Raw genomic sequence first — 26,052 nt, 5'->3', positions numbered from 1 at the left:
TAGTCCCTTTATTAATCCGGGGTCACCACAGCGGAATGAACCGCCAACTTATCCAGCAAGTTTTTACGCAGCGGATGCCCTTCCAGCCACAACCCATCTCTGGGAAACATCCACACACACACTCATACAGACAATTTAGCCTACCTTATTCACCTGTACCACATGTCTTTGGACTGTGGGGGAAACTGGAGAACCCGGAGGAAACCCACACGAAGGCAGGGAGAACATGCAAACTCCACACAGAAACCAACCAACTGAGCCGAGGTTCGAACCAGCGACCCAGCACCCTTCTTGCTGTGAGGCGACAGCACTAACCACTGTGCCACTGCCTCACCCAGAATATGAAACTTGGCTAATAGAATACACAAATTAACTATTTATACTTTTTCCATGTTTTCTTTCGAGTCATCAAACAATCCAAAGAATATAATTTTTAAAGAAAAGGAAAATTCACTCATAATATAAGATTGAATAAAGATTAACAGATTTGAAAAGAATCTCTCTGTGAAGGAGCACTGCCAGAACAAATGAACAGAGACAGAAGAGTGACAGAAAGAGCAGTTCACATCAATATCTGTCAGGCTTATATTTCTAAAGGCAGGCCTTATTAGGATAACATTTGTGAATTAATTTAAATGTTACTTCTTTTACTTTATTTGTAATCAGATACTTGAGAGGGAAAGTCCATACTTTCTCCCATGGAATATTTTCAACAGTGTTGATCTAATAAGGTATTACATGGGGGATTGTTTGCCGGATACACCCGCTCGTCATGACCATTGGTTTTGATTCATGAAAAAATGAATCGGCTCAAAAGAGTCATTGATTCATTTCGGAAAAAACAACGAATCTTTATGCTGTTTCGATTCTAGATGCAAAGAAATGTAGCTTCAATAATTTCTAAGCAAATAAATAAATATTATAATAATATACAACGCAACGTATAAACTGAGAACGGAGAATAAATTAAATTTTGGCGCCATCCATAACCAATCAAAACAAATATATCGCGAGCAGGAATCTCCTTAACCAATCAGCTTTCCCCTTACTTCGAGCGTCACGCCTGATTGCAACACCTGCGGAGAAGAAAGTTTCGTCAGTGTTTGATCGAAGTTACCGATGAAATTGGAAATATATGAAGGATTACATCATAATTTGTGTCTAAATCTGCGATTAGGAAGATCTTCCACAGAGGTGAGCAGATGTTAGATGGAATGGGGCCCTCCATTCATTAAATCATGTTGTATATTGTGTGGAATTGACGACGCTGTGTGATTTCTCATTAGGTGTTACCTTTTTGTAAAAGTGTAACGTAGACTAACCATATTCCGTACACAACGATGTTCCGTACAGATGACCTTTTAACGTTAATCTCTGAATAAATACTTATGGATCGTAGGCAAGCTATATATCTGTGTAATCTTTAATTCTCACTCTTTCAGCCCCAACCACAACAGAGACATTCCTACTATATGTTGCCGAGTAAATTCAGTAGGTTTGTTACGTCCACCTAATGCGCTTGAAAACAGAAAGTGGGCAAGCTTAAAGTGCGAGTGTCGCCTGGGAGGGGAGACATTTAAAGCCCCGACAATATGCTTTTGCATTTAATTTATGCATCACACGGTATTACAGTCTTTATGAAGTGAATATTATGTTATCACAAATTGTTAAATAAATTATCTTTTGTTAAATAAATGCTTTGAAATGGGGATGTTTAAACATCAATTGTGGGTAAATATCGCATGTCGCAACTCTCCGCCTGAGAGACAGGCTGCAAACGCTGTTTGGATCCTCCTTTTGCAGTAATGATGTTTATATTCATAAAAGGTCAGTCAAGTTAGCTTCAATGTGCATGAATTTAATGTTTTTATATTTTAAATTGTCATGCTGTAATAAAATAAACATGATATAAAAAGTAAATGATTTTGAAGCTATTTCATTTAAAACTTTCATAAAAGAGTTATTTAATACATCATTAACTTCAAGTTAAACACAATAATAGTATATTCTGACATAAGATTCTAATAAGACTTCAAACAATGCCCATTTTTGCCAGTAAATTAAAGTTATGCGCCCTGTACGGAACACTATTTTAGTCGTGTACGGAACACCGTTAATACCTATCATCTTCCGTACACATGCGAAGGCGGTACTTATCCCATCTTTTCTCAAAAACTACTGGTCCAAAAGACATCAATCAAGATTTGGATTGTGCAATAGGTATTCCCCCAGAGAATGAACACACAAGCATGCTTATCTGGCTTTCAATGACGGAGGAGTGGTCGTTTGAGTGCGCTGAATAGCAAAAAGTGTACGGAACATGGTTAGATGGCTAAAAGATTTGTAATAGACTGTGGTATTATTTTACCTAGTGTAAGTAGGGTCAGGCTAATTAAATTAAACCAAACAATCTTTTTTTATATAGTATTTTCGCAAGTAATATAATGTTAAGGCACACGAATAACGTTTTTTGGGATTCACGTAGTTAATGTTAACGTTAATTGACGGTTAAGTTACTTGACGGTTTGTTTCATCCTGATTTAAATGTTGAGTTTAAAACTTTAGGAGTCACATGTTAAACTTGTGAGCTGCTGTGGATGTTTTCATCCACTCTGAGGTGATTTTGAGTCTTAATTTAGCCACATCGTTCTCTGTGTTTCAGCTAGCAGAATGATTTTTGGTGACCAACCTTATTGACACACATTTTAAGAAAATACTTTAATAATAAAAAAAAAACGATACACACTGGGCATTTTACTTTGCATTTACTGCATAAATATACTTTGGATAAATCTTTAAGTTAACCTCAGTCCTGAAAATTACAGGATTTTTAACTCTTAATTGCCTAATTCATAAATGATGTCACTGATTTGGTGAAAGAAAAACACGTAAAATTACATATTTTCAATATTAAAAGTAATTGTGGACTGGATTTTTTTTTTTTTTTAGCTTTTATTACTTTCTTGAACATGTGAAACAACATTGCCTTTAATGCATTCATTTTGATTTATTTTTTCCTTCACTAATTTACTGTGTGACTTCCATTATAACTACAATTGCAAAACCATGGCATCGTATAATCATGCATTTTTTATTGTTGGTGGGTTTCCCTGTTAGGAAGAGGTCAAATTTGTAATTTTCACTGTTGATAGTCAGTTGGCACCATTAGCTCTTTAGATTTCTGAATTTTATATGAACTATTGACCTTTTTATTCAATGCGGAATGCACTTTTAGAACTTCCGATTCAGTTGCCTATGGGAGAAATGACTAGAATAATAAATGGCAGAAAAGTGAAGTAAATAGGTTTATTTACTTCACTTTTCTGCCATTTATTATTTAAGTAAACAAAAACAAACACTGTATTTATGCACCACCAAATGTGGTTATAATGGAAGACAACATGGCTTAAACAGCCACCAACAATAAATTAGGGAGAAATATAAAAATCTAACAATGCATCAAAGCCAATGTTGATATTAATCATTCACATGTCCAAGACTGGTTTAAAAGGAAAAGAAAATCCAGTCCACAATTACTTTTTATATTAAAATGTAATTTTGTGTTTTTTCACCAAATCAATGACATAATTTGTGGACTTGGCATTTAAATAGTTAAAATCCTGAAATCTTTAAAAACTTTTAGTAGTTTTGATCAGGACTGAGGTTGATTAACAGACTTATGCAAACAATTTTGACATATTTATCTGATGCATTTTTACAGCAGTTTAATTTAGTAGATGTTTTAATCCTGAACATAACTAAATGGCAGTACTGTACAGTGCACAAGGGTTAACAACATCACATATTTTGTGGTTCTTTTTACTGAAAAAGTGGACTTTTTTGCAGTTATTTTCCTCGTGCGAGTCTAAATATCACAAAGTATTTGACAAATTTGCATTTAAACTATAAAACTATTACAGTTTTATAAATGTTATGAGACTAGAATTGTAAATAAAAAAAATTAAAAAAGAAATCTGAATAAATATTTTGAATACAAATTTATTATCTAACATTAAAAAAAAGGAATCTGGTTAAACTTGTTTTAAATGAAAGTGTATATAGACAACTAAAAAAAACTGTCCATCTCATTCAACTTTCCTCAGTCAGAATTTGGCCTCTTATTTGTCTAAAAGGCGCCTTCAATTGGTAATTTTCACAATTTGTATTGGCATAGCAGTCAAAAATGGGACAAATGTGCACATGTAAATACCAAATTCTGGATTTTGGCAGTGGAGCGTTAAGTCTTTCCAACCACCCGAACTCCCCCTGGCTAGGGCCTCTTATTTTTAAAGCTTAACCTAATATATATTCTACATGAAGGATATATGAATATGTGTAGAATGTGTGCAGGTGTATGCATATACATTTATACCTAGCTGAGTACTTTTTTTGTTTATTTTTATTTTGATGCCATTTGATATGAGACCGTTATGATCCATTTTTTGTGCTTGGATTCCTTGGCTAGATTTAATAGAGAATAGGAATATACATCATGGCGACTGGCGAGTTGCTTTCTGCAATGTCTTTTGGACCTGTTTAAAGCGCACTATATAAACCAATCCAAAATCATCACAGAAAAAACTGACCATCTTATAGAAATACCATTTGTAAAATGTCTTAATCACTCAGAATATAATGGATTAACATGTAGATACCTTTATAAAACATATGTGTGTCTGATAAAATATGCATTCCCTTACATTGTCCCTGCTGCTAAAGTGGAACTAGGGAATCTGAGCATAGATGCAAAGCAACAAATCAAACAAATGAACAAGCTTCTTTGTAAGCAAGTGACAGGGTATCAACGAGATGCCACAAGAAAACATTTTCATAGGTTTATTTATTTGTCGTAGGGCTGCACAATATATAGTTTCAGCATCGATATTGCAATTTAATCATTCACAGTAGTCAAATTGCAGTATTTGCAATGTTTTGTCTGTATTATAATTTATCATTTGCATGGTTTTTTGAGGCCTGTGACTAGATGAGGATTTTAGAAACATTTAAACACAAGGCATTGTAGCATTAGTAACTTTAAAAACAATTATTGAATTAATTTTATTTTTCAATTACTTTTCCTGAATACTGTTAGACTCTGGAAATGATTTTAATTGTAACTTTCTTTTATTGTATTTATTTATGATGTTAATTTGTTTATTAATGTTTTGCAAATGCATTCCCCTACAGAATCATCCCAATTTAAACTTATATGGGCAATTCCACGCAAATGTCAAAAGTCTTGCCATAAAAAATTATTTAGTTTTCAGCAAAAGACAAACCGTTTCTACATTTTTTGTGTTAGCAAGTATTTTAAAGTACTGTAAAAATACTCGTGAATGTATCTGTCAGTATTTCAAACTATTATATTTATTTTGCCAAAATCACACAAGTGGCAATTTCACAGCTGTCACATCCATAACGGAAATGTGTCACATCCATAACGACACTTTTTCTTCATAAATGCAAAAATATCAAATAAAATAAAACCAATCATTTTAATTCTATAGTGAGCCGACTTTTTTTGTCACATCCATAACGCATGTTTATTTTCCTAATTAAAAATATAAAACATGTTTACATATTGATATTTTTCTGCTCCCATAACTCTGTGGTGAGCTATTTTGGAAAATATTAACAGAAGTTTCGATATAATGTCAACATATACTTTCTGTGTGAAATTATGTTTTGAGTTTTTACTGCAAATGTCACATCCATAACACTGGAATTGCTCATATATTTTTTCTTTCTGAGCTAATCAAGTCATCTGGTGAAATTGTATTCATATTACAATACTGTATAAACTGGTGGTATAACAGATCACAAATCTCACGGTTCAGATCACTGTTTTTTTTTTTGTCACGGATCAGAACATTTTTTTGAATGATTAATGAACATGCAAATCACCATCCTTAATGATTAGTTGTGTTGGTGTTGAGATCCCAATCATTTAATAATTAATCATGCAGCTTACACTGAATGCATTAATGCAGGCTTAACAAGTAGTGACAGAAAACACCTTTAATGAAACTTACCACGTCCCGAATAACCTACCACAACTACTTCTGTCATCATTATATTTTACAGGAATACTTAAATGCTTTCATTCATATGATTTGAATGATGCGAGAGGCGATTTGTCTGTGATCATTACAAATTTAGGATTAATATACGAGTAAAAACAAAAGTATTAATTCGCAGGTCGTGTGTTCTAAACCATGGGTTGCGATTCATAGGAATTACGGATCAATCGTGATCCGATACAACCCTAGTATATACCGCAGACTAACAAAACATTGCAATGTTATATTATTCCAATATCGTGCAGCCCTAATTTGCAGTGTGAGCACTACAAATAAACTTTCGGAAACTTAAAGGTTATTGCAAATCTATAGAGATCAATAAGATGCCGGATTCTGTTTTTTAAATTCCCTGAATTCATTGCACTATTACAACACTTTCCCATTTTCTGTTGACAATCTAAACTGGGTTTTAAATGTATTTTAAATATAAAAAAAAAATTGAGCACACCCAAACTACAACCCCGTTGTACAAACCAAATCTACATCCTTCGGTTTACTGTAAACATGAGCTGTAAATGTTCTCTACTGTTTTAGTACACACCCGCATGTGTGTTTTAAGATTGTGTTCTGGAAACAATGTATCTGCGTATGTCTATCTAAATACATTGACAGACAGTTTGAAGATTAGTGCACCGCACCCAATACCAAACCTACCCATTGTGACTAACTCATTATAGCACTCCTTATTGCTCCATTTTAGCAAAAATGTACGTTTAAGCTAAAAAAAAAAGATTTGTGTTATTCAAACTATAAAGCAACTATGCAGAATGTTAAATGACCCAGAATTTGTACATTTGTGTCAAAATGGTTTGTTTACTATCATTTATTTCCAATGGAAAAAGGCAAAATAATAACATTTGGGTTATTGACCTGGTAATGATTTGGATGCATTTGGTTAATAAATCTCAAGTACTTCACATTCACTATAAAACATTTTCACACACTTGATCAAGTTTATCTATTTGCAGTGATTATCAAAATCCCTCCATGGATGTTCACAATTAGAAAATCTGAGATTGTTTATATTAGTTAAAATACCAGTCATAGATATCATGAGCTTCTTTATATTCCCTGTGTCGTGCTATATAATCACAGGCAGTGCAAATGGGCAGAATGAACTCTTGGGTCTGCTGTATTAAATGAGGAGTTGCAGTGAGATGTTTCCTCCAGTTAAAGTACCTGCGATATGCAACGTCATCTTTATCCAGCTGAAGCAGATATTCTGCCAGTGACTTTGGATCTGGAAAGTCCTCCACATGAATAAAGGCGTCTCCAGGAACAAAGTTTTCATAGTTCTTTCTTGGAGGACCCAAAACCACAGGAACAGTTCCTACAGCAAGAGGACCATTGATCTTCTCTGTAAAATAGTCCTTGTGGATGGAGTTCTCAAAGGAGAGGTAAAATTTGCAGCTAGAGAGGGTAGGATAGTACTCATTAAAATCCAAAAAATTTGCATAAGCCTTTCCAAACATAGTAACTTGGATGTGTTTGCTGAACTCTTCATAAAACTTGTTTCTTGTGCCGACACCAGTCGATGCAGCATTGTTACTTACAATCCAACAAACCAGTTTGTCCTTTTTTGGAACGACGAAATCCTCCTCTGGTTTCTTCCTGGTTCTCACACGCCACCGTACAAGAATATCAGCGTCATGTCTGTAGCTGAGAGTGAGATTGAAGAGGTTTTCCAGACCAGGAATCTTTCTGGTGTTGGTTGGTGATTCAACATGAAACCAAATCCACCTCTGGAACCGAGGACGAGGCGATTGAGGAAGGTTGGTCAGATCCCAGCTGATGGCTTTGTGAAAAATGAGGACGGCGTCTGATGTGTCATAGAGTGATCTATTATCCGTCAAATGACAACCATCAATATTGAAAATGGTTTTGCAGTCACTGAAATCAAAGAAGTAGTTTTCAGGCCAGAACCACAACAGAAGGATAGGTTTGTCTTCTGCTGTACCAGTCAGAGAGTCACTTTTCTTGGCAGAGTAACTTTCTTGTTGCTTCGGGTTAGGTAGTGGAGCTGGACAGTTATTTGGAGTTGAGGACCAGCAATAGAGGATCGTCAAAGAGACTAGTCCTGCCACTACCATTATAGCAACCAGGCGAGGCAGTGAAATTCCTGATAAACTTAACATGTTGTGATCTAAAGAAAATTATTTAAAGAAAAATTTTAGTCTTTTAGCACTGAAAAAACAAAGTACCATCCTAATAAAAGGACATGTAAAAGTTTGAGGTTTTTAGTTTAACTGAATAATAATGATGATGATGATGATGATGATGATGATAATAATAATAATTATAATTATTAAATCAAATCGTATTTAAACATTTCTTAGGTAATGATCTTCATACACTAAACTACAAAATTACATTTATCTTTTGAACTAAAACCTTTTGTAAATTTCAGAAAAGTAGTTTAAGAAGAAAATTGTTGTACCTAAATTAGTTTCAGAAATGCAAATCCTTACCTCTTTTAAGAGCCCCTGTGAGAAGATCGACAGTGTCTCCTACAGCACGGTTCACAGTGCTGACAGTTGTGTGTGGGTCTCTCCTAAGGGAGAATGAATGAAACTTTATTTGCTCGTCTACACACTTATAAGAACTTGCTTGTGCTTGCGAAACCAATCATAATTCTGCATGTAAATATTACAGGCACGTGATCCTTTTTGGCGTGTTTGGCTCCATCCATATAATCAAAACACCTGAACCAGTTAATCAAGTTACCATTTGTTAGGCAAGCCTGGACATCTGCCACAGTTGTTTTTTTTTTTTGCTCATTTAATCATGAATGTCAGGTCGTATAAGAAAAAGTTCTGTTTTACATGTAAATCTCAACATTTTAAATCTATAGTTGTTTGAAGAATAGATTTTACTGGTATCACAATTAGTCTATTCAAAAATATCACAACCAAAAGAAGAACAATTTACTTATTAGTAATCCTGCAGCAATGACAACTTTTTTCCCCATTGTATTTATATATATATATATATATATATATATATATATATATATATATATATATATATATATATATATATATTTATTTATTTATTTATTTTATTTTTTTAAATTTATTTTATTTTTTATTTTTTTTATTTATTTATTTTTTTTATATTTACTAGATCTGAAAGTTATTTTGGTATAATCATATTTCAGCATTGAACATGGTATCTTAAAAACTTTTATAAAATTAGCAGCTAGCTAATTAATTTAAATTGAAGTGAGGTGGAAGCAACACTTAGTTTTTTTATGGTTATTTAACTACACATTGTCATAAATAACCTGGAATTGCAGTTCAAGGCAAATGTATTATTATTCATATTAATAATAATAATGATAATGATAATAATAAAGCTGTTATTAATGTTTAACCTTAAACCAAAGATCCAACACTTCTTGCAAGTACTTGAATTTCAAACATGCATTTTTTGAACTTGTAGGTTAATCCAACATTTAGAAATGGCCTCCCGTGTCATTAAATGTTGCAGCAGTTACATTGTGTAACCAATAGGTGGCGACAAATAGCCATCAAAATTATGTCACTGAATAGCTTTTTCAAAAATGACCCATCTATAACAAAACATTAGGTTTTATGAGGGATTTGTGAATCATTAATATGAAAATAAATTTGATCTGTTGTACGAGATATTAGATTTCTGTATTTAGCATTATACAATAACGGTAGCAAAGATAATTTTTTGGATTGAATATATATTTTTTTGTTTCAGCTGGTTATTTCTTGATTTTTATTTTTATTAAAATTACAGGTTCTAAGTTTTGTTTGTTAAACCAATGTTTTTTGCAGTAAAATTTTTGTATAAATGGAAAGCAAATGACATTTGTCTCCTTTTTTTGCTGATCTAAAAAATGGTCCAATCCGTGGCTCAAAAACTGTAATGGGATTTGTGATCCATGACACCAATAGTATATATTAACAATGTGAATATACCTAGTTGCATAGCTGAGTAAGTGTTTAGTACATGGAAATGACCACATTATGAGCCTCAAACACTAGTTTTTTTTTTTGTTCTGTAAATCCTTTGAGTGAAAAATTTCTGTGAAAAATTGAGCCAATCAGAACAAAACTGACTGACTTTTAGGTGCAAAGTACTAATAATTAACACACTCAACATTTGAATGTACTCAAGGTCACATTCTGCAGCATGTCAGCTGGACCTGAATAACCAGCCGAGTCATCAGAAGTTCAGCAAAACAGACTATTACAGTATTTTATGATGTTTATCTAAGCTTATATTAAACTTACTATGTATGTGGGACTCCAATGCATATTACTTTATTGGTGCAGGGAGACCAATAAAACCAAAGACTGTACTTATTGCCAGGTGCACTGTTTTTGTCTGTATTGGGAGGGAACAGTGTGGTTTCAAAGCCTGCAACACCATGCTCATGTATCACACGCAATTTTGGTTCAGCAAATCAGTTTGAGCGAACACACACACACACACACACACAATGTAATTTAATATACAGAAGGTTATTGTAAATAATCAAGGTTTGATTTGGATCGTTTTAGGTCGTATCATCCAGCCAAACTCTACCCTCTGGCAGAAAAATAAATCAGTGTACATGACACAGAGCTCCTTACTATTTGTGAAGTGTGAAATATTGGATCATCTATCGCGGTATACCTTAAATGGTCATCATCCCATCCCTAAACAGTACTTGCATTTTAACATGTAATCCTCCATTTTCTATCTAAATAATGTATAACCAGTTCGTATGGAATCTTGTGATTTGGCTAGGCAGTTAAAAAATGGCTATGCACACCTGAAGTGGCGATGCATTGCTGTGTGTGTGTGTGTGTGTGTGTGTGTGTGTGTGTGTGTGTGTGTGTGTGTGTGTGTGTGTGTGTGTCTGTCTGTGTGTGTGTGTGTGTTTGTGTTATTTTCTACTAATTCAGCAGACCGGAGTCATTTATTCTGTTTATACAGCGATTACCACTCCTAAAGTTGTATTTGAAGAAACCTCAAACTGTTCCTGTGTGTATAGGATTAATTTCTTATGCAACTCACACAAAGCCTAATGATTTGTTTGGGTTTAATTTGACAGTTGTAGGCTATGGGATGACTGAAAACTTTGCGTAGTCTTGCGGAAATGTAATGTGGTCAATACCTGCTTATAAATACTTTAGCTGTGCAGTTCCCTTAAAATACTAGCACACCTTAGGGGCCGTTCACACGATGTTTTTTTTTTTCCTTTTCAATGCATAACTTTTCTATACACAGTATAAATAGTTTTAAAATGTATTTATTTTTATTTGTTAACCTGCGCTGGAAGGATGTGTGTGACCTTTGCGATTTGTTTCGTGTGTCTTTTGTTTTGAAGCATTGCGCACATGAGTGCCATGTCACAGCACAGCTCGTCAAGTCAAAAAGCAGTGGACCTATCAGAAGAGTGTGGAGGCATGGCAGGCATTGCAAGTTTCTGTTTATAGTAGAAAGTTGGCATGACAGTGGTTTTATTTACGGTTATAAAATAGCAGAGGAGCTGCCTATTGTATTTTTTCCACATATCCTGATGTATCTTAAAGTGCTTATAACATTATTTTGCTGTTCATTATTATATCACACTTTTCTTTTTAAACCTATTCCTAAGCTTCGTGTTTAAGGAGCGTTTTTAGAAGCAGAGACTCATTGAGTGTGAATTAGCCCTTAAAATGTTTAATGCCAATCATAAACGAGCATTCTACAGCCATGTTGAAAAGACAAGAATAATAACTTCTTTGTATTAACGACATTTTCATTATTTCAGCCAAGCTTGTAATCGCAGAGTAACACTTTAACTAAAATTATATTATAAATTAAAACAATGGCATAATTTTAAGGATTGAGTAGTAAAATAACTTTCAAGAGCTCACACTTTGCTGATGATTGATTATAAAGCATGTTTGGCATGCTATCCCGGGACCGAGCCCTGAGCTCATAAGATCCTCGATCCCGGGGATCCCTCCCATTGCAGGGCGAGAGGGGAGTCTGAGCTCAGGTAGATCTCAACTCCCCTGCTCTAGTAGCTAATGAACAGACTGGGATTTACTTGGAGCATGTGTATGGTGCTGATTTGGATAAGTCAATTAACTTAAGTTGCATTTTCTTAAACTCCACACAGAAACGTTGGCTGGCTTGGTAAGGACTTGAATCAGTGACTTTCTTGCTGTGAGGCAACAGTGCTAACCACTGGGTCACCGTGCCACCCATCTCGGAAAGGAGGAGTAGGAGTAGGGGTGGAAGGGGGCATTCTTCAAAATACAAATCGCTATCGTATGGAACTTGGGTTATTTATGGTGACGAATCATCTGCAGGGCACGTAATTAACCTTTTTTTTCCTGGTAGCACCGGTGCTCCTAACTTAAATTTAAGCGCACCAGACAAAATTTAGCCGCACCCACCAAAAATTATGAGCACCGTTCCTACACGTTTTATATTAACAGCTAGTCAAAACTAACAAATAAATATCTGCATGCTCTCACCAGTCCTGCACGCACTGCTTGACTTAAATAAGATTGAGTTAACATAATAACTGTGCGGTTCTCACGGGTGGTGTCTGATATTGCACAGATGATATTGACATATAACTTATTATTTGCATACATCATCTTAATAGCAATAACAGTCTTTTCATAAGCAGCAATATTAGTTTCATCTCAGTGAATGCATGCTTTTTAGCAATGGTGAACAGGGTGACAGTAGGACTGCTCGATTTTGGGAAAAATCATAATCACGATTATTTTGGTCAATTGTAATCACGATTATTCCAAACGATTGTTAGTTGTAGTCAAAATTATTAGCACTCTTGAGAATTTTTTTTTCTTAAAGAAATATTTCCCAAATTATGTTTAACAGAGCAAGGAATTTTAACAGTATTTCCTCTAATATTTTTTTCTTCTGGAGAAAGTCTTATTTGTTTTCTTTTGGCTAGAATAAAAGCAGATTTAAATATCAAGAAACCTCTTTTAAGGTCAATATTATAATATAAGCCCCTTTAGGCGATATATATTTTTGATTGTCTGCAGAAGAAACTACTGTTATACAATGAACTGCCTAATTAAGCCTTTGAATCACACTTTGAATTTGAATGCTTGTATTTAAAAAATATCTAGTCTAATATTATGTGCTGTCATCATAGCAAAGATCAAATAAATCAGTTATTAGAAATGAGTTATTAAAACTATTATATTTAGAAATGTATTGGAAAAAATCTTCTTTCCATTAAAAATAAATTGGGGGAAAGTGGTAGCTAATATTCAGGAGGGCTAATAATTCTGACTTTAGCTGCATATATACAGTTATTTTCCACCCTGCAATGGAAAGAGAAATAAATACAATAGAATAAAAATATGAAACAAACTGTGCTTTAAGAATCTTTACTGTAAGAAAAACACTTTAGCTACAAAAGGCTTCAGTCAAGAGCACTGAGGGATTTTCTTGTTGTTTTATTAATAATGATAAAAAAGATGGCAGTAAGAATTGCGTGCTGTTACTTTAATGGTTTCGCTTTCATGTGTCTTTTGATCCTTATTACAAAATGAGGGTTAATAATGTTAATAATAAATAATGGAATAATCGTTTATCTCGATTAATGATTTTTCAAAGTCTTTAGAAGCCGAAATCGAAATCGGATTTTCGATTAATTGTACAGCCCTAGGTGACAGTGACACGACTGACAGCATTGTGACGATTAGATGAAGGATTAAATAATGATAGAACATCTCGTGCTTAAATTGTGTAGATTCAGTGGCAAACATTGTTATCTGAAAACTCTGTCCTACCAGCTTTACAGTGAATGCTTTAGTCATTTTCATAGTGCACTTTAAACACTGGAAGTCTTTTATCCACTCTTCTAAAAGTGTAAATGCTGCATTGGCATTCATTACATGATCACTAATCAGATCCGGCATTATCTGTAACTTTAGGTCTAAATCTGTCAGCGTTGTTTTCATTCTCTCGTATAACGTTTTAGCGGCTGTAGCTCCCTGTCATCGGAAGTGAGTGATTGACAGCTAATATTATCCAATCCATTCACGATCGGTTCTAGCGCAATGGGCCAATAAGAACAGGTTGAAGGCGCAAAAAGCATTGCGGGCTTTTTTTACTGCAGCAAGTTGACATGACGACGGTTTTAAACCATTCCTGAGCGCTCATTTTGCAATTGTTAGGTGCAAAGATGCTTAGTGCATGAATGCCTTTTAAATCCAAGCATGTGGTAAACATTTTGCAGTGAAAACAGGTCGTATAACAACAGTTTTATGCATAAATGCTCCCATATATAATTTGTGGTCACATAGATAACATTTTGTGCGCTTATGCGACCAAAACAGTCGGAATTTCGAGCCCTGATTTAATTGGTGAATTATAAAATGGCTAATGCAGGACCAGCTGTGGTCAATCAAAAGCATGATCTCCTCTAGAAATTAGTTTATAAATAAACTTCACAAAGGGATTGCATGCATTGTACTGTGCAATCACCTGCAGTAGGCTTGCTGTGATATTCTGTGTAGACGTTGTTTTTTTTTTGGTACCGCCTTAGTAAAGCAGAACTGCTTTGGGGTGTACGTGTCAGATAAGACACACATTGTGCAGAGCCGTGGTTGCCTAGAGGCATGTATGTATCGTTTTACTACATGCAAAACTTGATCTTTGCATAAGTACATTTGCCATTTACTTAAAGTATCAAAGTTACTTGCCCAGAGGAAGAGACAAATAATATTCAGTTGAGATACTCAGAATTAGGGCTGCATGATATTAGAAGAAGCTCAACTTGCAATATTTAATTTTCCTGCTATGACTTTTTTTTTTATTAATTATTTTTTAAAATAATTTTTATTTATTTTTTTGTTTATTTTTTTTATAGACCTTTTTTTTAGAAAGCAAAATTACGCATTATGCTGTGCGTGTATGCACAAGAGGAACACTAAGAACTTCCGGTCGGCAGCTGATGCGGATAAACAGTCACATTTGGACAGCATTGAAACGATAGTTTTAATCTATTTTACCTGCTTTTATCATCTTTGATCTAATACTGTTGTTGATCAGAACCACCTCCTGGACTAAATATTTTAAAAATGTGATCTAATGAAATGGAAAACTACTGATGTGAGGCATTTTCCCCTCGTTGTCGGACGGCATCTTCAGCAGTTTAAATGAAGCCTCGTCATCGCTAAAGTCAACATTTTCTATCTTTTTTTTCAGACATATAACCAGTCCAAACAAATGTATTTCACCAAAATGTTTGACACGCGCGTAGCCTACTGTAATAAGTTGTTACAATTTTTAATAAGTGATTTAATAAGTGTTACAAAGTAAAAATAAGTTGGGGTTTTGAAAAACACATACCGTGGTGAATACTACACAACACACTAAATGAAACCTAAACGGCTCGAATTTATTGGTCATTTTGTAAATTGCATGACTTGCATATCTGTTTAGTTTCATGCCAGTAATCTGGTTTGCTCTATAATGCAGTGAAGTGTTGCGTGTGTGTATGCACGCACGCGCATTAAAGAGCCACTGAGCCAACAGGTCAGGAACACACACACTTTCTGACTGTATTTCTGATGGCAGACACGTGAGCTAAGAGAACGTTTTTATCTCGTGCTTGAACTAGAGCTGTACAATTAATCGTTAAAAGATCGCAATCTCGATTCAACCCTCTAGACCAGGGGTCTCAAATTCGCGGCCCGCGGGCCATTTGCGGCCCTCAGTGCAATATTTTGTGGCCCGCGCCGACCGATGTACACTGACAGAATCAGCGGAGCGGGGAGAGAGAGCGCTCCCCGCTTCGCTGATTCTATCCGTACACAGCGGTCACTGGCATTCCCCGCCCGCCGTGTAAACAAAGGAGCAGGGATGCCTGTGACGTCACCACGCACCCCGCCCCTTTGTTAGACGCTGTGACGGGCGTTCCCGCCCCTGCCTGCCACTTAGCTACCTATCTGCAGCCTGCCACCTACCTAGCTACAGCCTGCATCTTATATATATTATAGGTAGATACAGACTGGTACAGAATGATGTGAGTGGGGTGGGGGTGTTTTATTTATACATATATACGCCTTTTTTTTAGGTGAGGGAATGGAAGTTTTGAGTGAGTTCCCCCACTTTTGCCAATCATGTTTTCAAGTTCAGGAGAGTAGAAAAGGCAGCTCCACGAGTCTGTTTATTGTTTCACATACTGTACGTTGCTCAGTGACATTGACACCTCCAAATGATGTTAAATGAGTCACATACTGTATTTCTAAGGTATAATTCACCTAAAAATGTAATTTTTGTCTTCATATAATGATGTTTTCGCGGCCGGGAAATCTCACATGACGTGAGCTGCTGGCCGTGAGCTGTTATCACAGAGCTCTACTTAATGATAGACGCATATAGATACATATGTTGCGAGTAACAGGTAATACAGTTGTAAATAATATTCTGTTTGTGGCACAGAGTGATTGTTTGGGAGCCGTGCCGAAAGTGTGCACTTCATTTAAATGATCATATCGCATTTTAGAGTTATGATTACGTCAAGCATTTGCTATGTTTTTTTTTCTTTCATAGCGAACACACAGCTGTGCATGAAAATAAATGTTTACAATGTCAGTATAACTACTCTAGCCTATATATTGTTGTTGAATATAATCTGATAATGGCAAATATCAGATTTTTTTTTATGACAGATTGCAAGCATATATCTCAAACATAATAGTTCAACATCCTAATTATTATAAGTAGAATAGAATTATTTATAAAAATAGACCACATAATATTATTATCAAGGTTGTGCCATATGTTTGTTTTTACCATACCTTTACTTTACATATACCGAATGGTGAGAAAATCGTGATCTTTATTTTAAGCAAAAAAAATCGCGATTCTCATTTTAGCCACAATCGTGCAGCTCTAGCTTGAACTACATCTGATATTATAACGGCTTTAACACACACCTTTCAAAGTTGTGTGTCAAAAAAACACTCAGTAATCCATTCAAAACGCTATTGAAACCCATTTTCAGAGCACAAATTACCCATTGTATATGCTGTAAACTGAAGTTCTTAACATTCTACAGGAAGACACTGGTTGCTTTGGCGCCCTCCATGCAGCAGTCGAGAAAAGGTCTATATATTGCAATTTTTGAATATTTTCACAAGCCTGTTATGACGTGTCTTTATAGTTCATCATAATCTTAAATCCTTAAGTTTTTAATATTTTGATAAAAATAAACGAAACTTACTAACATTTTTATGCATTTATGAATTTATTATATCATCTTTGCATGAAATCACAAAAAAATGTATTTTCGCTTATGCAATGTGTTTGTAATGCAGCGTCTATGGGGATGAGAGTAAATTTGACGTTATTTTTTCCTCTATTGGTCATAATGAGTTTCACACTTTTTTTTTTCCATTTTTCTGAAAGTCTTTACCACCATCATGGAGTTTCTTTTATCATTTCAGCTAGTAGGATTGTAAATTATTCGTTGTACTCTCCTATTCACTGCGCTCCGAGTTTACCCAGCTATGACCCCTTCCGCAACTGACAAATTCGGAAATGTGAAAAGGGTCTATTAGAAAGGAATTCTTAACAGAGGAAATTGGTTCGTGAGCAAAGATATTTGCATGCTTGTATTAGACGAATGCACTTTCAAATTGTACTAGTGCGTTCTCTACATTTGTCATTTTAAAATGGCTCAGTGTAGGTCCGGGTTGAGCTCTCTCTGGGTGTTAATGCCTTCCACCTTTATGATTCCCTGAGCTTATGTTATTCAAATCTTAATAGACTGCCTTCATCTTGGGCAATCATACCACACCACGGACAAGGAAAGTATAAGTTGGCTATTCATAAAATACCACAGGGTTATATTTATTTTACAATATCATTTTATTAAACGGTCGTTAATGGAACAAGTATGTCTCCAACATTTATTAGACTTGCTAGGTACATTTTTAAATGGCTCCAATAAACCTTCAGATTGCCATTAATGTGTCCTGAAGTAAAGTGAAACAACCAAACTCCAGCAAGATAAAGTCATTGTAGGCAAAACTGTAGACCTTTATCTATAAATAAAGTAGAATTACGGAAATTGTGCTCATAACTGAAAGCTACATTGTGTTTGCTGGTTTTAAGGCCCTGTCAGGTGCTCCTGTCAGTTAGCATGTGTAAACTTAAAGGGTAAACAAGTAACTCACAGCACTACTATGATTATATTTCACCTACCTTTTTAGTACGTTTTGGTGCGACTAAAACCCATTGTGAAAAAATGACAACGACTTAATGTTTTGAGCTAGAAGCTGTAATGTAGCCATGGCTGGAATGAATTTTGGTCTGGTGTCCCACCACAGCAGAATGAATGTAGCGGAAATTATGCTATTAGCACATTACAAAGCCTCACACTGAATAAACAAGACCGCCTGTAGCCTGCTGTCAACTTCCACATTTTACTCTGTCATTTTCAAGAGTCTTCTCACAACTGGCATGTTAGCGACCCCTACTGTTCATGTATCTACATATACCATGTTCCCTCTCTGTGGAAGTATGACAACTTAGAATCTCAGAAATAAAACTGAAATGCCAACTCATTGCACTAGTATTTCAATAATTAAATATTCCAGGCCAGCCCCTGTGCTAAATGCATGTTTTAAAGTGGAGATTGACACTGGGATGCACAGGTACTGCCTGGCTAGACATGCAAGAGTTAGCACCGTCGCTTTATGGTTCTTCCATCAAGTAGATGTGTGGATCTTCCAAAGCATGTCCTTCTGTCATTTGTTTGTAAAATAAGGCCTTCATCAGTCCCCTTTTCTTTCACTACTGAGTTCTTAAACTTCTGTTCTGTTCCCAGTGGTTAGTGGGCCCAGAGTTCGAATTCTGGATGGTGGACCTCTTCTGATCCTGTCCACTTCTCTCTCTTTTATTTCATATGACCGTAAGATTACAGAAATTAAGGCAAAGATGGGGAAAAAAAAAAAACACTAAAGAAAAATAAATGATGGAGAGCAGGAGTTCTGTTTTCATATATTGCTGTCAATTTTTTTTACATGGAAAAGCGCTCTGTCAACACTGAAGACTTCAGCTCTTCACTCTATTCATCTTTAAAGCTGCTTAAAGGTTCTATGATGTCTCTAATGATTCCTAATGTTGCCAGATCACCTCAAGGCATCAGATGTCAATTCTTTGTTTCCTTCTCTTTCTTAGTCACAACTGCACAGACAGCTTGTTGCTGGATAGATATCTATCTGGAAAGTCTATCTACCTTATCAAAGGTGGAGTTCCAGCATGTAGGCGTATTATGAACAAATTTTTGTACAGATAGGTTTAAGGAATTTTGTTTTTCAACAGTTTGTTTTTTCTTTTTTTTTTTCTTTAACTGAAAAAGGCAGACATGGCTGTCTGGAGCCTGAACTGAACACTTGAGACGTGGGTCAGACGTCAATATAAAAACCCAGTATACTTTAAACTAAAGCTGCGTTACACCCCACATTTAGGGTAGATTCACACTAGCACTTTTAATCTGCACCCTGTTTCGTTTGACGTCAAAGTAGTATGGTGTGTTTGGCTAGTGTGAACGTGTCTTCTGAACTCGAGTGGGTGCCCGTGTCTGCCTAAAAGAGCTGGTCTGGGGTACAGTTCATGCGAACTCTGGTACAATTCACATCTGAAATAAGTGAATCAAATAACAGAAGTGAACCGCTAACTGAACTACAAACTTTAGTTTTCATAATGTTCATTCTAGGGATGCTCAAAATAATCAATTGACCGTTAACCAAAAGGGTGCGTTTGTAACAGATTAATGGTATCAGACAGTTAAACGATTAAAATAGATTTTTATATATTTGTAGAGTTTGGCTGCATAAGAGGCTGATCGAATGCGTTTTTTTGCATTAAGAGCGGCATCTTTTGAATGGTTTATTAAAAGCCGCAAGTGTTTTGCATGCAGCTCATCCTAGAGCTGCTGTATTTGTGTTCTCAAGACAACTACAGAGAACTTTTAAAGAGCATGGTTCCCGCTACATTCATTTTAAAGGTAAGGGAATTATAACAGCGCAAAGTTTACTGTAACCGTATAGTGCTGTGCGTTATTTATTAAACCCTTTGAGGTGACGTGCTGACTGACTGACAGGTGCGTGAGGCTAGTAAACACGACTTAGCTTTTTTTATTCTATTTAGTTTTTTACTTCAGGACGCATTAATCTCGCTCTGCAGGTCTATTGGAGACGTTCAGAAATATTCCTAGCAAATCTTATAAATGTTGTAGACATACTGGCTACATCAGGGGTGGCCAACCTTGTTCCTGGAGAGCCACCTTCCAGCAGATTTCAGTTGCTACCCATATCAAACACACCTGAACCAATTAATTAGGACCTGAACACCACGTGATAATTACAGGCAGGTGTGTTTGATAAGGGTTGCAACTGAAATCTGCAGGAAGGTGGCTCTCCAGGAACAGGGTTGGCCACCCCTGAGCTACATAAACGCTCTAAATTGCGCTAAAACACCCTTAAACGCGCTAAAAGGCGTTTTTGGAATGGAAAATCACGTTTTCCTAAACAGCAGGGCATTAAATAATTTTTTACAAAAAAATTAATTATAATTTAATATTAATCTGACCAGTTAACCGTTAATATCCAATTAATAAGCTGCGGTTGTAGGTTAGCAAAATTAACCGAAATGAGCATCCCTAGTTCATTCATGTCGTCGTATCATCTACCTTGGCGACAAGCGGGGCTTACCCAGGTTAAACGGTGATGATGTCTGCTTGTCTCCACCAAAAACCCTTTCAAAAGATCCTGCGATGTCTGCAGAATGTTTTTGCGGCAGACAGATGCAAGTGGCTCTCTGTATTTTGGTTTTGGTAACAAAACCAAAAGATTCAATAAAAGCTGACTGACAGTGATATGCGGACATCTCCAATTTAGCCACTTCAACAGCAGCTGTTCCCAAAACAGCAGCTTGATGATGCAAGCATACTGGGGTTTAGGAGGGAAAAAAGATGGTGTGAACACAAGCTGTGAAGGTGGCAAGAGAGACGATGAAAATTGAGCTCTGTTCAGGCAATTGAATCAAGAGTGAAAGCACCCTTAAGTCTGATTTATACTTCTGCGTCAATCGCACGCGTATGCTATGCGCACCTCTCAAAAAATTTAACTCGTAGCGCAAGCTCTGTGATTAGTGAGCTTGGTATAAATGCACGGCTTTGCGCAAGGCTCGCGCCGTGGGTCGCGCCGATCACTTGATGCAGAAGTTTAAATCAGTCTTTAGACATCCACTTGCAAATTTCCCCTCAGGGGAATCTCTGCCGCCATTTTAAAGTGCATTCCGCTTTGTCAAGTGTACAAGGAAAGTTTACATTTACAGTCTCTCAATTTTGACTGTGTTTATGTACACTCCAGCACCTATTGTATGTCACACAATGCACAATACAATGTGATTGAGACGTCACAACAGAGACATTCATTCGCAGTGTATATTAGATTTAAAGTACTCAAGGGTTTAGGGCATTTCATTTAAACCCATTCCACCTGTAGAGGACACTTGTGTTAAGTAACCAGTGACTTAAAGCTGAATAAACAAGATGGAGGTACGTTGGTGAGTGAAGGGCATACAAATTTGGACTAGAATTCAGATGTTTTTTGTTATTCTTTGTTTGAGGGGAAAAAAGAAGTTTGAAAAGGCAGAGTAAATATATTTTCACTCCAACACCCCTGCGCTGCAGTAGGCAGGATTGTAAATGTGTAATGCTGCTCACATGTATCCCTAAACACAATAATAGTTTAAGTAAAGTTTATTTACTTGTGTAAATCTGAATTTTAGTTTTTATTCCTTAATTTATTACTTTTTATTTAATATATTAAGGTCTAAGTTATAATACTCCGCTGGATACTCCCAAAATAATTCAGCAGAAATCTGCAGATTTTTACCAAAATTCTGCGCAGAAATGGCAAAAAACGTCCGCAGATTCCGTCTGGCCCTAGTAACAGGTAACAAAGTTGTAAATAGCATTCAGTTTGTAGCAGAGTGATCGTTTGAGAGCCGCACACGAAGTATGAACAGCACTTAGCAGATACAATGAATCCGAAAGCATGCACATCATTTAAATCAGGGGTCACATATCTCGGTCCTGGAGGGCTGGTGTTCCTGCAGGGTTTAGCTCCAACTTACCTCAACAAACCTGCCTGGATGTTTCAAGTATACCTAGTTAGACCTTGATTAGCTTGTTCAGGTGTGTTTGATTAGAGTTGGAAATAAAATCTGTAGGGCACCGGCCCTCCAGGAATAAGTTTGGTGAGCCCTGATTTAAATAATCATATATAGTTATGATTGCGACAAACATTTGATACTTTTTTCTTTCATAGCGAAAACACTGTTGTGCATAAAAATAAATGTTTACAGTGTCAGTATAACTACTCTAGCCTATATATGGATTTTACCATTGAATAAAATGGTCTAATAATGTTTTCAATGACAGATTGCAAGCATAGGCCTATATCTCAGACTTAATTCAACATCAGAATTATTAAAAGTAGAATAGAATAATTTATAGAAACCAGTAGACCTACACATAATTTTATTGTTTTACCATATGTTTGGGGAAAAAAACAATAATAATTGCCGACTCATGTTAGCCTTTATTTTACATCTACAGAATCGTGAGAGAATTGTGATCTTTATTTTAAGCAAAAAAAATCGTGATCTTTACTTTAGGCAAAATCATGCAGCTCTAGTGTGCGTCTGCAATAGTAACATCGCTGGATCTGTAATGTCCAATTGAAATTCTAGTTGAGTAAGAGACACAGTTTAAAACATCTTATTGTGGAGTAATTGCAAATTTTAACCATAAAGTTGCCTAAAAATGTATGTTTATAATTCAATATCTCCGTTTATCATGGTGCATTGGCGTTGCCTTTTATTCCACGATTTAATAATTGACTATAATTGAACGGAATTCCAGCGACGCAGTGGCGCAGTAGGTAGTGCTGTTGCCTCACAGCAAGAATGTTGCTGGGTCGCTGGTTCGAGCCTCGGCTCAGTTGGCGTTTCTGTGTGGAGTTTGCATTTTCTCCCTGCATTCGTGTGGGTGTCCTCCGGGTGCTCCGGTTTCCCCCACAGTCCAAACACATGCAGTACAGGTGAATTGGGTAGGCTTAATTGTCCGTCGTGTACGTGTGTGTGTGGATGTTTCCCAGAGATAGGTTCAAGCTGGAAGGGCATCTGCTGCATATAAATGTGCTGGATAAGTTGGCATTTCATTCCGCTGTGGCGACCCCGGATTAATAAAGGGACTAAGCCGAAAAGAAAATGAATGAATAGAATTCCAGTTTCGCACATAAATTTAATAAGCCTTTTTGGATAGAAACATAGCTAATCACGTTCAATTTATCTTTCTGCCCTTTTTGCAAGGACAAGTGAGTTCTAAGTGTGCATATTTGCAAAATATAGTTCGATTCATTCTCTCTTAGCAGAAACCCACACACATCTGTCAAAACCAGGAGGACACACAGGAAATCTCTTAGGGGCTCGTAAAAGTGTAAGTTGTAATTTTGGAATTCATTTACGTAATACAATTTTAATCTTTATTACTTCAGTGAAATTGAGCTATAATTTTAAAGCAAAATGCAAAAGTGTGCTCTTTTATGCAAGATGATTAACTGTTTAACTTAAGGCAACTTGTGTAGCTTATTGTTTCAGAGTTGTACATATCTTTTTCATTTTATTGCCCATGATTAAAAGTAAATGTTTCTTTTTATCCTTTATAGATCACAACATGTTATATTTATCAGGAATTTCCCTGCCTCGTCTGGTTGCCACAATGGTAGTGGCTGGACTCGTCTCTCTGACAATCCTCTATTGCTCACCCTCAACTCCAAAGAACTGTCCATCTCCGCTGCCAAATCTGAAACAAGAAGAAAGTTACTCTACCAAGAAAAGCGACGCTCTGACGAACAAAATAATAGAAGACAAACCTATCCTTCTGTTGTGGTTCTGGCCTGAAAATTACTTCTTTGATTTCAGTGACTGCAAAACCATTTTCAACATTGATGGTTGTCATTTGACGGATAATCGATTACTCTATGAAAAATCAGATAATGTTCTCATTTATCACAAAGCCATCAGCTGGGATCTGTCCAACCTTCCTCCATCGCCTCGTCCTCTGTTTCAGAAGTGGATTTGGTTTAATGTAGAGTCACCGACCAACACCAGAAAAAAACCTGGTCTGGAAAACCTCTTCAATCTCACCCTGAGCTACAGAGAGGATGGAGATATTCCAGTACGAATGCGATTGAAAACCAGAAAGACACCAGCCGATGACTTTGTCATTCCCAAAAAGGACAAACTGGTTTGTTGGATTGTAAGTAACAAAGCAACATATACAGGTGCCGGCACAAGGAACAAGTATTATGAGGAGCTCAGAAAACACATAAATGTCACTGTGTTTGGAAAGGCTTTTGGAAAGTTTTTGGATTACAATCAGTACTATCCTACCCTCGCTAGCTGCAAATTTTACCTCTCCTTTGAGAACTCCATCCACAAGGACTACATCACTGAGAAGTTAAATGGTCCTCTTGCTGTAGGAACTGTTCCTGTGGTTTTGGGTCCTCCAAGAAAGAACTATGAAAACTTTGTTCCTGGAGACGCCTTTATTCATGTGCAGGACTTCCCAGATCCAAAGTCACTGGCAGAATATCTGCTTCAGCTGGATAAAGATGACGTTGCATATCGGAGATACTTCAACTGGAGGAAATATCTTGTGGCAACTCCTCATTTAATACAGCGGACTCAAGAGTTTGTTCTGGCTATATGCACTGCCTGTGATTATGTAGCACACCATAAGGAATATAAAGACGCTCATAATATATACGACTGGTTTTTTCATTAATACAAGTATGATCTCAGATTTGTAAACTGGTAATTCATGGAGGGATTTGCAATACGCTTTATAAGGTGCGTGCGTGTGTCTGTTTTTTTTTTTTTTCACTTTGTTGTAGGGTAGTATTAAATATAACTGCAGGAATTAAAAGTTGGTGTTCTTTTGCCTTTTTCTTTGGAAATAAATATGCTTAAACATTTTGGTTACTCGTTTTAGTTAATATGTTACTTATTGGTATTATGTTGTTGTTAGCATGTTGGTTATTATCAAGTGCAGTGGCACTTGATGAGATCCCAGACCTGTGAAGGATGCCAACCATCGAAAACTGCAAGGACTATACATACTTAATACACAAATACTCTTCCTCGATCATGTACACCTAACCTATATACGCAAGACCTGCTTAAATTTTATATATTTATACCTGCAATTTTTATATATATATATATATATATATATATATATATATATATATATATATATATATATATATAAAAATATTCCTATTAGTTGGGAAACTACAATAAGAAAAACTGTGACAAACTTTCAATGTTAGGAGACCCTGATAAGTATGATTTTAAACATTGTGAGTTACAAGGCAATCAGGCATGTCCTCATACTACCATAACAGAGTACAGCTAGCTCATACCCATATGATACAAAAACACCTTGTAAATTACCAAAACCGGTATGTGCACATACTGTACACTTGTTGAAAAATAAATCCTCTGACTTGTGCATTTCTGGCTTCACCAAAGAGGAAAAATAATCAAGACGCAAATCATGTTAGCAGCAGGAGATATAAATCTAACTTCCTTGTACACTTAACCATATTTTAATACTGCACCAGCAGACTGTCTCAATAAGGATGTATAAATGTATGTATACTATCTGCATGATTCACCAAAACTCTCAAAATAAAGCACCATTTGCAGTGTTATTCTAATTTGTTTTGGTGTGACCATTATTAGATTTCCATTTTCTTTCTATAAATATGAATGAATCAAATTTGTCTTCCAAAGTGCATTCAAATCTGCATGAACTTTACATTTTTACAACCTTACTCCTACTATTCACCATTTCTGTTTGTTGTCAACTCATTGCTGTAGC

General features: G+C 35.9%; 4 protein-coding genes across 8 annotated transcripts in view; 3 read left to right on the top strand and 1 right to left on the bottom strand.

Annotated features, from left to right (window-relative positions):
• The first annotated feature begins 1,024 nt into the window (after window positions 1-1,024).
• Window positions 1,025-25,142, top strand: fut9b.5 (fucosyltransferase 9b, tandem duplicate 5). The gene is made up of 2 exons (NM_001099266.2): window positions 1,025-1,194; window positions 23,831-25,142. The coding sequence occupies exon 2, from the start codon at window positions 23,884-23,886 to the stop codon at window positions 24,949-24,951; it is 1,068 nt and encodes a 355-aa protein (NP_001092736.2). The 5' UTR covers window positions 1,025-1,194; window positions 23,831-23,883; the 3' UTR covers window positions 24,952-25,142.
• fut9b.1 (fucosyltransferase 9b, tandem duplicate 1) overlaps window positions 1,025-26,052 on the top strand; it is a 107,238-nt gene continuing 82,210 nt past the window's right edge. The window contains 1 exon segment of the mRNA NM_001007454.2: window positions 1,025-1,194. The gene's annotated coding sequence lies outside the window, so the exon portion shown is untranslated.
• fut9b.3 (fucosyltransferase 9b, tandem duplicate 3) overlaps window positions 1,025-26,052 on the top strand; it is a 67,547-nt gene continuing 42,519 nt past the window's right edge. The window contains 1 exon segment of the mRNA NM_001008604.2: window positions 1,025-1,194. The gene's annotated coding sequence lies outside the window, so the exon portion shown is untranslated.
• fut9b.6 (fucosyltransferase 9b, tandem duplicate 6) overlaps window positions 6,853-26,052 on the bottom strand; it is a 37,137-nt gene continuing 17,937 nt past the window's right edge. Inside the window, exons 1-3 of one of the 5 annotated variants that reach the window (XM_073909453.1) lie at window positions 18,294-18,544; window positions 8,549-8,631; window positions 6,888-8,223 (exon numbers count right to left, since the gene is read on the bottom strand). In XM_073909453.1, the coding sequence (XP_073765554.1) occupies window positions 7,106-8,215 (1,110 nt within the window). In that variant the 5' untranslated portion in view covers window positions 8,216-8,223; window positions 8,549-8,631; window positions 18,294-18,544 and the 3' untranslated portion in view covers window positions 6,888-7,105. 5 annotated transcript variants of the gene reach the window in all.

The sequence above is a fragment of the Danio rerio genome, chromosome 8 (assembly GCF_049306965.1).
Source record: "Danio rerio strain Tuebingen ecotype United States chromosome 8, GRCz12tu, whole genome shotgun sequence".
Taxonomy (NCBI): domain Eukaryota; kingdom Metazoa; phylum Chordata; class Actinopteri; order Cypriniformes; family Danionidae; genus Danio; species Danio rerio.
This window is presented reverse-complemented; position numbering and strand designations above follow the sequence as displayed.